Raw genomic sequence first — 14,794 nt, 5'->3', positions numbered from 1 at the left:
AGACGATGTACGTACAAACGAGTTTACACATTTTGATTTGGAACGTCGAGGTGTAAACATTGGCCGCTACAGAAATCAGCTTTTTTTTTTTTTTTTTTTTTACACGGTGGTCACCACTTATCAAGGCCCGGAAGCCACTCAGGGATAAGAGTTATTGCAAGTACAGTACGTTAGTGTGGAGATTTGATGAAGTGTTTACTTAAGGGGGCGGTTCATTAGGAATTTGTTAATGTTGGACTTGAAGACATCCAAGTTGTAGTCAGGTGGGAAGCAGGCAGACGGAACTTACATGTGTGTATTATTCTCTTACTCTGGCTGTGTAATGCTGTCCGGGAACAAACACACGTTGTGTCCAGTTTCAGTCGCAAAGGAGACTAAGATAATGAATAGAAAAAATGTTCCAACTCACTTTTTCTTTGTAACAACATTTATTTTCTCATTGTTACGGCCGTGACGTCACCTACATGATCTCGAACATTCTCCACGAGATCCCGAATGTTATCTCATTTTGTGCTCTCCTGTGATTATTCTATTTCTCTTTTTTATAGTTTTTTTTTTCTTTATTGGTGATGTCATTTCACATGCATTTACAAATGCGCACACGCACTATGTTAGTGCATGTTTGCATGGAGTAACTTCATCTCCGTATCTTCTCTGGTTTTGGATCATAGGAATTTTTACACGCAAGATTTTCATCAAATTCTTACCCTTTTGCGTCTTCTTCTTCTATTCATTTAATGTCACTTTCCATGTGTTTAGAGATTGGATGTTTTATGATATTATGTAATTTCTCTCTTCAGTTTTCATGGTTCAGTAGGTCAGCGCTCTCCCAATTTCACTCTGTGTGATCTTGTTCAATCACTTGCTTGAACAAGACCTCACAGAGCGGAATTTGGAGACTGCTGCTCAGCTCAACTATGAAAACCAGAGAGTGAGCTTGCGTAATACCTGTAAACATGCATCTTAAATTTTAAATCATATATTTTTGTATTTTTAAAAACCATAATTTTAAACATCATCAAATAATGTAATCAAAACTGCGTATGAAATATGTTATTAATATTCTATACGTTAAAAGATTTTGTGAAATATTTGCGTTTAAAATAGAAATAATATTGTTACATTCTTAAATATTCTAATTTTATTTGCAAAGGTTTAGTTTAAAAAAAAATAAAATGAAATATTTACATTTGTGGTGAAGAAGAGATGTGATCCGAATGAATGCAAAAATAGTTACTGGCTTTAATAGCTACTTTCTTTCTCCGTTCATCTCGTTATCATTTTATTCTCATGTTTCATAACAAGTAAGAATTTCATATAGTCGCAACTAATGGTTTTTGGCAAATGGTTACCTTTGGCCTGAAAACAACAAAAAAAAAAAAAAACCCCAAAAAAACAAAAAACCACACACACACTCAGACGTCTGCACGGCATTCCTGAATTCACCACCGTTTATATACTATGCTTGAAAGGCTTGTCAGGAAACTTGAAAGAATATTCACTCCATATGACATCAGGAAAGTATTCAGAAGTGATTCAACTTTTCATAAACAACATGTGCGAGTCAAGTCCCTCACAAAACAAATCATGACTAAGAACTGTGTATATGAGATCCCATGTAAATGTGGAAAACTATACAAAGGTGAGATATGTCGTCCACTAAAAATACAGCTAGAAGAACATCGAAAAGCTGTAATACATAAAGAGATTAAAAAATTGGGATATGGTTGACCATATCTGAAGGGAAAAGGGAAACCATCTACCATTATGGGACAAAATAAAAATCATAGACAGAGAAGAATGGTGGAGAGGAAGATGATTCAAAGACACAGAACATATGCTGAGCGACAATCAATTACTAAGTAGACCTAGTATAGAATTTAACACGATATGGAAATCGTTAATTATAAATAATAGATAATATATAAAGTAATAAGTAAACAATAACACCACTAATAATATATATATAGTAGTATATATAGTAACATATAGTAATAATAATTAATAATAAATAGTGATATTCACTAGAAATAAAATAGGCTTAAGGTTCCCAAATTCGGATGTTAACAACGAGCATACGATCACGACCTGTGTACTCAATACGAATTCATATCTCATGCTTTGTATTTTATAAGAAGAAAGTTACATGTAAGTCACTTTGGCGTGAGTCACATCATCGACTAAGCTTACAAAGAAGACTAGAAATATATTACTCACAAATGTTCCCATAAAAATGAGAATGGTAAACGCGAAAAGACATATTCCATGTATTGTAGCAGAGGCTATGGCAGAAACCATTTGGAATTTTTTCTGAAAAACAAAAGAGAAACAAAAATGGATTGTTTTTAAAGAAACATTTATACACTCAGTTCTCTATGTGTTTAAGAACTGTTTATGTAGACTTGGTGATTACATCTGTTAAGCTGCCCCTCTTTTTTGTGTCTGTCATACATTTGTATTTGATAAACTTCTTGCGTGAGAATAAATGTATGTTTATGTAAATACAATCGACTCATCTTCTTGATCATTTTTTTAATCATTGCCTTTTTTCTCTTTTATTCCTGCTCCCCATCTTACTTCAGACAATAATTATTCAATATGGCGACCACCGTGATGGAGAATGTTGTCCATCATGTGCCTCAATATGAAGATGTATAAAAATGAATATCCGATATTCACGTTCGATATTCACGTTCATCCCACTTATGTAATTATACGTCGTCTCTATCTCGAGTTATGCATGCATGCTTGATGAAATCAGAAACAAATTTCTCTGATGTTAGGACGTGGGTATAAATCCAGGTGGTCCACTGACGGATTTGAAATCAAAACAAAAACAATAGTAAAAAGCAAAGAATCTTTTTTTTGGAAAGAAATGACAAGGCAAATCATTCCTTGTCCAAGACATCAGTGGGTCTGCATCTTGTTTATTTGTAAGAACAATTAAGAAACTGTAAACTAAATAAAATTTACTGCACTCTTTTTCACTGACGCTGCAATATACACCAACTCTTAACCTTGATGTACCAAATACTCGACTCACTCTCCTCACCAATTCGTCCTTTTTAATGCAACCAACCCCCTCATATGCAAATTAATGTCCTTATATTTTTCAACCATAGAAAACAATAATTCTTATATTAAAAAAAGATTAAACAATCATATATCTTTAATCCTTTATAGTAATTTGAACTTTTCAGGCCTTCAAACACGTCACAAATTACTTAAAGTCAATTTATTTTAGGTTTTCTAAATGGCGGAAAATTTGACATGAGCAAAATCCTTATAGAGAAAAATTAAAGAGAAAATCAAATGAACTGGAATGTCAGTCGCTTTTTTTTATCCTTTATTTGAAATCGAATTATTTTTTTCAGAATTTACGGTTTTGATTTTAATCTTCATGATAATTCCTAACTTATTTTCTTAAGATTTATTCATTAGAAATAAAACATTACTCACCAGAGCATACATCCTTTTGGAACTGCAGTAAAAGAGACCAATCACTATCGAAAGAATTGCACTCGGCAGAATCTGCATGAAAATAGACATAAGGATGAAGTAGAATATTCATGGTTAATACTAGAGCACTTATATATCTAAACGTGTAGGGCTACTTGGCATTGTCCCGGGCAACGTGTAACATATTTCTACTTATATATAAAGGGCACTTTCTGTGTGTGTGTGTGTGTGTGTGTGTGTGTGTGTGTCCACGCGCTCTTGTTCTCTATGGATTCCGAAACGGTTGAGCCGATTTTTTTGAAATTTCACACAAATATACATTATGTGCGTGGGAATGTTCTTAGATAGGTTTTGTATCAGAATGTTCCGGTGAGTATCGAAAATCGATAATAAAACAAAAAACAAAGAAGGAACAGTTTGAGTTTGACCAAGGTTAAAACTTTTATACAGTTTTATATTACAAATGCATTTAAGAAATTTTATCACTGCATGTGCAGAAAAGTCTAGTGTATAAAATCAACAATATGTTCTTTGGTAGGACAGAGGCGCGTTCGAAATGAATGTTTCTGTTTAGAGCACAATTGAAACATGATACTTGACTTTTGCATTTTAAACTTTACTTCAAGCCATTATATAAAAAATAATTTTATAAAATCAACATTAGGTTCTCTACAGAGTAATGTAGACTACAATGTTTTATGAACATTGGAGGAGAACTGCATATGAAAAGAGAGAGAGAGAGAGAGAGAGAGAGAGAGAGAGAGAGAGAGAGAGAGCTAGAGACAAATATATTCTGTGGTTTAAACTTTACATTAATACTAAAACTTAAAAATGTCTGTACTGCTTGTTACGATGTTGGTTTGTTTGTCACGTTATTTGAGGACATGTTTTAATGCTAATAAAACAAATGAGGATAAAATAATTGGTTTTATTAGTACTCTGGAGGCCTCCTTGTGTAGATCTTTTAAAACAATGCATTTCAGGTGAAAACATTACCTGCTCAAGTGTCAAAAGCAAGATAAGTTACTTTTCTACTTACATGGATAAGTTTTTGTTTTTCAATTATTTTAAATTGTTTTTTCCTTACAAATAAAAATAGTGTACATGCATCACATTCCTGTTGGCAAAGGTAAAATAAGTTACTCGTAAATAAGAAAATAAAGTGCTTGTGAAGATCCTGCCCATATAAAAAAGATAAACAAAATTTAAACTGTCACAGAAAAAAGTTTGTATAGCATAAATATCACATAAAATCATTGAGTAGTTTGATTTTTAAACAAAAAAATGAAATACTTAAAAATAATTTTAGTAGTGCAGCGTTTAAAATGAGGGTTTCTGTTTAGAGCACAATTGAACCATGATACTTTACTTTTATGTTTTAAACTTTAATTCAAACCATTATATATAAAAATAATTTTATAAAATAAACAGTAGGTTCTCTACAGTGCAATGTAGACTACAATGTATTGTGGACTAAGTCACTGCGGGGGGGGGGCATGTGGAACTTCTTCCCGGTGCATAAAATCAACAGCAGGATCTTTGATATAGCAGAAGTGTGTTTGAAATAAATTTTTTAAGTTAGAGCACAATTGAACCATGATACTTGACTTTTACATTTTAAACTTTAATTCAAACCATTATATATAAAAATAATTTTATAAAATAAACAGTAGGTTCTCTACAGTGCAATGTAGACTACAATGTATTGTGAAGTAAGTCACCGTGGGAAGGTGTCTGAAGCTTCCCCGCAGTTCACTGCAGGCAATAAATCGATTTGATTGACAATGGGTGATTTCACCGATTTCAATGACAATAAAAGTATCGGAAGTATAAAACATTTGTTGATCTTCATTTAATGCCGGGCAATGTGGGGTCCTCCTGCTAGTTTCTATTAATACCTCTATTTCTTTATCTCGCTTTATGCGTCTCTCTGTCTTTCTCTCCCAACCCCTTCTTTCTCCTCTACCAAGCCCATTCCTCTCTAGTTTGACACACATGCACACATACACACAGACAACTCTTCTTTTTATAATAGCTTCCTCAAATAATGAGTCGGCATTTCTTTTCACACTAATGCATAATGACATTTTAAAAAAAGGAACACCTTTCGATGAAACATCACCCAGTTGATCTCAGAGCATGAATAATTTTTTCTAAATTTTAAATATTATTAATCCTGCACAATGCCCATCAAGAACATACCAACTTTGTGAATATTGTTTTGTAGTTTTTTACTTTTAGCTGGGCATACAGACATACAGGCACACAGACAAATATAATAAACAATAATCTATTACTAATGGAGATTTAGTATCTGTCTGTCTGAAATCGAAATTATAGCATTACTTTTATTAATAGTACTATTGTACTATCTATCAGTGTGCAATTTGGTGGGATGCAGTAGTGAAGTATCTGTTCAGTTGTCATGATGCCATTATCTCAGGCTTTAATATCTATTTTGTCGTCATAAGAACATCTTCCTAGGTATTACTTCCTCCTTTAAGAGGAGTTGTATATGTTCGTTCATAATGATACCATTCTCCAAGGAATTACTTCATCTTTTTCTGGAGTTAGTATTGTATCTGTTCTCTGATCATGATACCATCCACCCAATTCTGGATTTGCTCTTTTTTTACGAGTAAGGGGAATACTAAGATCACATATATAAACATAACACACACACACACACACACACACACACACACACACACACACACACACACACACACACACATGGTGGCACCAGCCTCAACTGGCAAACATAAAATGGTCTTGAAGGATTAAAGAGGATGGAAAGGCAGAAGAAGGAGAGCACCAACCAGACTTGAAAGTATACATAAAGTATAGGAACTTTGGACAGGCAGAGAAATCAATGGTAGCACAAAATCATTTGCAACATTATCAAAAAAATGCAGAGCTTATTGGAAATTGGGAAAGACTTGTTGCCTTTCAGACTCCAGGGTATAATCTAAATATTATTATGCTTGTCGCTTCGACCGTCATCATCGTATTCGTAAACATACTTTAAAATAAAAATGGAATATTCCAAATCGCACCAACCATTATTATACTGAATTCTCTTATGAAAATAAAATATTGCAAGCCAGTGTCTGGTGGGTACAGATCAGAATACTCATAAGTTATTTATCGCCAACCAGCATCTGATAGGTGCAGATCACAATACAAAGTTACATATTGCAAGCCAGTCTATGGTTGGTAAAGATCACAATACTAATAAGTTTATATTACCAGCCAGTGTATGGTGAGTGCAGATCATATTACTAATCAGTAATTTATTGCCAGCCAGTGTTCTGTCGGTGTAGGTTACAATAATAAATTAATTATCACCAGCCAGTGTCTGGTCGGTGCAGATCAGAATACTTACGTTATTTTTAGCCAGTGTGTTACTTCTATTTTTTGTACTATCTTAAGCAGTTATCCATATTTGTCTACCAAAATATTTATTTTTTAATTCACGATCTGGTCGGATCTAATATTGCACTGATTATTCTATTGAAGGACACTCTATTACTTTCAACTACCGTGGAATTTCCACAGGTTCTGCTAGTACTTATAAGTAATCATTGATAATAACTGTGTGAGAACTCAAGTAATAACAATGGGAATTATATAAATCATCTCTCTATATATAATAGTCAATGCATGTGTATATGTGTGTTTTTTTGTTCCCTATAGAAAGAAAGATTAGAGAATCTGCATAAAATCTAAAAGTGTATTCTTATGTAAAATTTACCGGGGAAATCTTATGGTTAAAATTTTCTGGAGAAGACAATGGATGTTGTCCAAAATGTCTAAGTGTCCTTCTAACCTAAGGGAGCTATTGCTGCTGAACTTCCTCTAAAAATTCAAATATATTTTGATGGCATTTATATCATATGTATAAAATTTTCCGGGGAAGACAATGGAAGTGGTCCAGAATGTTGACGTTACGCTCTATGTATTATTGAATATTTACGTGTCACCGTCTATAATTTATCCATGTGGATAAAATCCTCTTAAAACATCAAAAACTTTAAACCACCTGACATTAATTTAGGAAGTTTTCCAACATTTCAGCTTCATCTGACGAAATGATGAGGATGGGGAAGCAGTAAAATCAAAGAAAGTCGTATTGTGCTATGAACATATCGAAAAAATATGAAGTAGTGATTCTAAGTCAATCCCGGCAACATTGAGGCTTTCTGCTAATCTCTACTATTATATAAAAGGAAATTTGTGTGTGCGTGTGTGAGTCCGTTCCTTATAGACTCGAAAACGGCTGGGCCAATGTTTTTTAAATTTTACACCAATGTACTTGATGTGTCTGGGAGTGTTCTTACTTAGGTTTTGTATCAGTATGTGTCTGATAAGTATTCAGAATCAATAATTGAAAAAAAAATGCGATTAAAGAAGGAACAGTCCGATTTTGACCAAAGTTAACACTTTCATACAACCTAACACCATAAGTTCATTTGTGAACTTCTATCACTGCACTAGCAATAAGGTCCAGCCTATAAAATCAACTATAAATTCTTTTATAAGGTAGGGGCGCGTTCGTAATGAATGTTTCGTTTTAGAGAATAATTGGATCATAATATTTGACTCTTGTACGTTTAACTTTAATTCAAGTAATTATGTAAAAATAGTTTCATAAAATCAACAGTTGGTTCTTTGATAAGACATGGGCGCGTTCGAAATAAATGTTTCCATTTAAGGCACAACTGAACTATGATATTTGATTTTTGCGTTTTAAGCTTTAAGTGAAGCCATCATTTACAGATACTTTTATAAAATCAACAGCAGGTTCTCTACAGTGCAATGTAGACTACAATGTTTTGCGCACTGTGGGGAGGCATGCCAAGCTTCCTCTCGGGGCACTGCGATTGGTCCCTAACTAGAGCTAATTAGAAAAATGGTGATTTCACCGATTTTGATGATCATAAAAGTATGGGAGGGTGGAATATTTGTTGTTCCTCATTCAATCCTGGACAACGTCGGGTCTACCTGCTAAATAAATATGCATTGTGTATTTATGTTACGTCATACATCGACACTTGAACACAAGGTTAGGAAATAAACGCATTCACATAACATGTAACCAATACAAAGCATGCAATTTTTTCCCTTTGTTATAATATGAATGTTTTTCATTGGCATAAAATATTTGGTATTGGCATTTTATATACAAACTAGCAGTTCAGCTCGGCTTTGCTTGGGCCCTATGTACTGTTCATAACTTTATGTGCATATATATATATATATATATATATATATATATATATATATATATATATATATATTAAAATGTTTGACTCATGTCCAGATAACGTACATCTAAAATTTCAAGTTTTTAGAGAAATGGCGATTTCACCGATTTGCTAGAGACCGCAAAGGTAAAATCTGTTGAACTTTGACCCCTTGGCAGCCAAATTTTAGGCCAAAAACCGATTAAAAGGCTTGCCATATGTCTGAATACACTTTATGTCAAATTTCAAATGTTTAGACCAAAAATTTGTTGAGTAATTTGGTAGAGACCGCAGAGGTCAATTTTTTTAAAATTTGACCCCTTAAAATTTATTGTTTTGGGCTCAAATCAAATAAAAAAGTTTGATCCATGTCCAAGCAACCTACATCTAAAATTTCAAGTCTTTAGGCCCAAAATTGGCGGAGGAGTTTGGTAGAGTTTTTAAAGGTCAAATCGTTGAACTTTGACCTCTTGACAGCCAAATTTCTGTCCGAAAACCTATTAAAAAGATTTTCCCAATACTCCTTATGTCAAATCTCGAGTCTGTAGGCTGAAAATTGACAGAGTAGTTTAAAAGGGAAATGTACACACACAGACAGACAGACAGACAGACAGACAATTTCACTTTTATAGATTTATAGATTATTAAACCTTTTTTCCTTGTTGGGTATCAGTTTATCAAATACGGAATCAAATCTTTCTTGCTATTATAAGTGCAACTGATGAATTTTTACTTTGGTTTGTAGTTATTCAATTCACACTCTTGTAACAATTCATCTTCAGTTTCATTCATATTTTTTAGACCAATCAGAAGATTTTCTGAATTTATTCGAAATTGTCTTTTTGGATTCTCCTCGATCCTATATAAGGCCAGACTTTGCCTTCAATAAACAACTGAGGCAAAATAATAAAAAAAAAGAAGAAAAACCGAAGACGATGTTAGCATTCATATTACACTACGTTTCTTTCATCTCATTACTCACTACAATTCTTAACTCACTTAATCACACGCTGTCGTACGCACACTTACAAAACGCGACATGCATATATATATATGCGCCAAACTTTCACGAAAAACACTCGTCTAGCTGAAACCACTATCAATAATTTCCGCCGTTCTTTATCTCTGCGTAAATCTAAACGTGGATTACATGAAAAGGCTTTTTTTCTTAGAACTACACACTCGTGAAACTGTTCCGTTTGCCTGCTTTCCAGCTGACTACAATATGGTCGCCTTTAAGTCCAACGTAAACAAGTTCTTGATGAAGCATCCCCTTAAGTAATCCAATTTACCAAATGTTCACTACTAACGGTTACTACGATATTACCCCATTGACTACTCTACTGTACACTCATTAACCCTTATCCTCGAGTGACCTCTGGGCCTTGATAAGTAGTGACTTCTTTGTAAAAAAATATACACTGCTGGAATCCCTTCATTGTTGTTTGCTGATTTAAGCTTATTGTAAACAAATGTATAAACGTATGCATTTTAACGTTCATAACATTTCTCCCAAAACTTTTCTACAATGAAATCTATATACATTAAATGAACATTACTTTTAATTGAATGTAATTTTTGTAATTGAGTGAGAACGTTTTGATTAGCTGTTAGTTTTGGTATGGGGTACTTTTTAAGGTTTCAGTTTTAAAGGTTTGATTTTTGGAGAAAGCCAGTTTTAGGGAAAGATTTTTAAACAAAATGTTTTTAAAATAATACTTACATATATGAGAGAACGGGATAAATGTTAGAGGATAAACAACCGAAAAGCGTAGGTTCACAAAAGCGATATTTTATATATGTTTAAAATGAAAGTTTACAAAGGAAAACGTAGACTGTTTGTTCATATCTTGAGAGTCTTTAACTTGATTAATATATATATATATATATATATATATATATATATATATATATATATATATATATACATACATTTTTTAAATATGTTTATTTGCAAAAACATTTTTACACAAATAATTAACATTGAAAATATTTTTGATATAATAAGAATATCTGTAACTTGGTTTAAAAATAAATATATTTATTTACATTTTTTTAAAATATGTTTATTTGAAAAAACTTTTTTACAAAAATAATTAATATTGAAAGTATTTTTTAATATAATAAGAATATCTGTAACTTAGTTTAAAAAATAAATATATTTACAATTTTAAAATATGTTTATTTGAAAAAACATTTTTACACAAATAATTAACATTGAAAGTATTTTTTAATATAATAAGGATACCTGTAACTTGGTTTAAAAAATAAATATATTTACAATTTTTAAAATATGTTTATTTAAAAAAAAACATTTTTACACAAATAATTAATATTGAAAGTATTTTTTTAATATAATAAGGATACCTGTAACTTGGTTTAAAAAATAAGTATATTTATTTACATTTTTTTAAATATGTTTATTTGAAAAAAAGAATAATTAATATTGAAAATATTTCTTAATATAATAAAATAAAATGATTTAAATAAATGGAAAGGAACATTAATGAATGTTAGCAAAACTATAAAAGTTTTCACAAATGATAAATTAAATACAATATTAGAAAAAAAGTGAATGAGTGTTAACATAGGTAAAAATATTACTTTTTCGGATATAATAAATAAAATAAACATAATTAAATGTTTTCAGATCGAATAAAGGAAATAATTGAGTCAGGTCTTAACGGGTAATTCATTTTTGGGACGCCAGCACGCTAAAAAGTACGCCGCGCGCCAAATTTCATTCTGTCATAAAAACAACTTTCTACAGAAAAAAAACCCAACTCATTTTTATCTAGCGTATAAACATAAAATTATATATGAAAAACCACGTTTATTATTTTTAAAATTCAACAACGGAACTGAAGTCGATGTTTTCGATTGTAAAACAAAACTTATTTTTTTATAAATCTCTGTGTGGCATACAACTGAAACATTTTTTCTAAAGAATAAAATTGAATAAAGTTTATTTTTGTGTGTGGCATACAACTGAAATATTTTTTCTAAAGAATAAAATTGAATAAAGTTTATTTTTACAAGAATGTTTAGACATTTACCTAGCGAATAAATATAAAAATATATATGAAAAAAAAAAACGCATTTATTATTTAAAAAAAAATCAAAATTATGCAACGGAGATGAAGTTGGCATTTTTTCTTAAAGGAAACTGACTTGATTTGATAAAATTGTGTTTGGCGTACTGCAGAATTATTTTTTTCTAAAGAATAAAATTGAATAAAGTTTATTTTTACAAGAATGTTTATACATTTATCCAGCGAACAAACATAAAAATATATCTGAAAAAAACCCCCCCAAAAAACAAAAAAACAAAAAAACACTTTTATTATTTAAAAAAAAAAGTCTAAATTATGCAATGGGGATGAGGTTGGCTTTTTTTTCTTAAACAAAACTGACTTCACCGCAATCATAATAAAATGATCTTTTTATACCTATATTTTTATTTTTTTATTTATTAAATCTCAACATAAATGGTCAATTATTTTTTAAGGCAACTTGTAAAAATGAACTTTATTCAATTTTATTATTTAGAACAGTAAACACTTATTTATATTTGAGGTTCACATAATGGCCGCTAGATGTCATTTCTCTTTCGAAGAACAGGGGTCAATAACTCGTCTCTCTTGCTAATATGTCACTGTCATGCAGAAGTACCGAACATTCATACCTGCATCACCGAAAAAACACATAAAAGATGTCATATTCCGCACTTAACTTTATAAAATGGCAAATCTTTTTGAATAAATTGATGAAAAAATATGTTATTTTCAATTAAATCTTTTATTTCATGATTAAAAAAACAACAACAAGCACCTGTTATTTCTGCTCCAGCTTGTATAACGATAGTTCAAATAATAGTCAGTGGGACATGAAACCTACGTAGCAGGTAAAAAGAGTAAACCACATTTATGTTAATCTTTATTTGTTGGAATTTATCATTATTATATTTTCATTTTAATTTGGGAATTCAAATGTTTAAGTACTTGTTTGAATAACATAAACAAATATTTAAAAAATTATCTTAATTTAAATGGTTCATTATTTTGGGTTTGTATTATTATACACATAGATTCCAAAAAGTTGTCATAAAGCAAATATATAACAAATAAATGCTATCAAAGGCAATATAAGTGTCTTTTCTACCTAACTGGAAAAGTTTTTAGTGTTTTTATTTAATGTAAAATGTTTAATCGATTCGAAAAACATGCAGTGCTTATCGGTATATTTGAAAAAGATAATTGGCAGCGAACTCGCTGTTGGATACGTTAAGTTTGAGAAAATGATTTCAAACTAAAAAAGTATACAAAATACTGTTATAAACTCACTCAGTATATGTTACAGAGGCTGACATGTATTCAGTGGGTTTCTAACAGTATTTTGTATAAATTTTTAGTTTGGGCCCCTTTTCTTAAACTTAATGTATTAAACAGCGAGGTAGTCGCCATTTGTCTTTTTCAAATCAAATTTTTCAAATGGATGTTTTTCGAACCGATTAAACATTTTATATTAAATAAAAACACTAAAAATTTATCCAGTTAGGTAGAAAAGTTACTTATCTTGCCTTTGATAACGTTTATTTGTTATATATTTGCATTTTGACAACTTTTTCGAATCTATGTGTACAGTAATACAGACCAATTATTTTTAATACACTTCTTGATAAGATAGGCTTATTTTGTTTGTAATGATCATCAAAAAAGACGTAGTCCTATTATAAATCTATATTATATATCGATATGTTGTGCGTTAAAACTTATTAAAATAACTTCAATAAAAAGGCCTTGAAAAAAAAGGACTTATATGTAGAAATGGTAGAAAGGAACGTTTTTTTATTCGCCATGATGAAAACAAACACTTGAAGAAAATTTTGGAATAAATGCATAAATAAAGCTCATAATAAAACACACAAAAAAATAAAGTAAAGAAAATAAAAACTTATTAGAAAAAAGTTGCCTCAGGCATTTTAGTTTGAAAACATTGCTCCCAGGCGATGCTAGGTTGTATTGCTGGTAAAAATAATTTGTAAAAAATATGATGAGCTTACCAGGAAAGAGAATAAAAGAGCAAGAACAGGGAAGACAACAAACGATTGGGAGTGAAAGTGACGTATGCAGTAAATCATGAAACATAATGATGTCATCATATGAAGGATCCCAGGAATCAAGTAGATCCGATTGTAAAGGTAACGCCGGATCATGTTTACCCTGAAAAAAAAAATCAACAAAAATAAAATTAAATCAAAATTTTTTTTCACTGTTTGGTAATAGTAAACTAACATACTGCCTAACTTCTGGCGTGGCTGTTACCGGAAGCGGTTACCAGGCAAATCAGTTTCTTCGCTTTTTTCTCTCACACCTATATTTCCCCTGTAAATGTACCCCTGTTTTAATATGATTTTTTTTTCGGATTGTTCATTTTTTTTATTTAAAAATCATTGAAAAGTTTTTTTTCAGTCTTATTTTAATTAAGAATTATTGAAATTAATTTTATTTTTTTAAGAATGATTAAAAACACCTTTTGATATCTTCTTGAACTATTTTGGTAATTATATGTGTTGGAAACGTATTTTTTATGATGTTTGAAATTTTGTTATTTTAATTTCAATAATTTCATTTGTTATTTTGATTTCAACAGTTTTATTTTATATACTTTCATAAACACACACACACACACACACACACACACACACACACACACACACACACACACACACACACACACACACACACATATTCAAATAAAAACTTCAATTTTTTAAATTGATAAAAAAACGTATTTATAATTTCCAAAACATATAACTTATAAAATTTAGAATAAATAAAAAACTTTTATTTTTTATTTTCTCATGAAAAGTGCAAATAAAGACTAATTACGTTATTTTTATCTATATAAGTATGTTAATTTTTATTGCATATTTTTCAGCAATGTCTTTTTTATATTTTATTTTAATAAATCACTTCACAATAGAAATACTGAAGAACAATAAGTGTTAAAAGTTTGTGTTTTGACAACTTGTTCAAATCTATGTGTATAGTAATACAAAAAAAAAAAAAAATGAAAAAAACCCTGTC

The 14,794-nt window shown here is 30.7% G+C and overlaps 1 protein-coding gene across 1 annotated transcript in view; it reads right to left on the bottom strand.

The window, feature by feature from the left end:
• Positions 1-14,794, bottom strand: part of LOC145256117 (uncharacterized) — a 93,800-nt gene that overhangs the window by 19,217 nt on the left and 59,789 nt on the right. Inside the window, exons 2-4 of the mRNA XM_080114703.1 lie at positions 13,768-13,927; positions 3,460-3,531; positions 2,218-2,310 (exon numbers count right to left, since the gene is read on the bottom strand). Coding sequence (XP_079970829.1) covers positions 2,218-2,310; positions 3,460-3,531; positions 13,768-13,920 — 318 coding nt within the window. The 5' untranslated portion in view covers positions 13,921-13,927. The remainder of the gene's footprint in view (positions 1-2,217; positions 2,311-3,459; positions 3,532-13,767; positions 13,928-14,794) is intronic.

The sequence above is a fragment of the Euprymna scolopes genome, chromosome 32 (assembly GCF_053919585.1).
Source record: "Euprymna scolopes isolate OS-2025 chromosome 32, ASM5391958v1, whole genome shotgun sequence".
In the NCBI taxonomy this organism is placed as follows: Eukaryota; Metazoa; Mollusca; class Cephalopoda; order Sepiida; family Sepiolidae; genus Euprymna; species Euprymna scolopes.
This window is presented reverse-complemented; position numbering and strand designations above follow the sequence as displayed.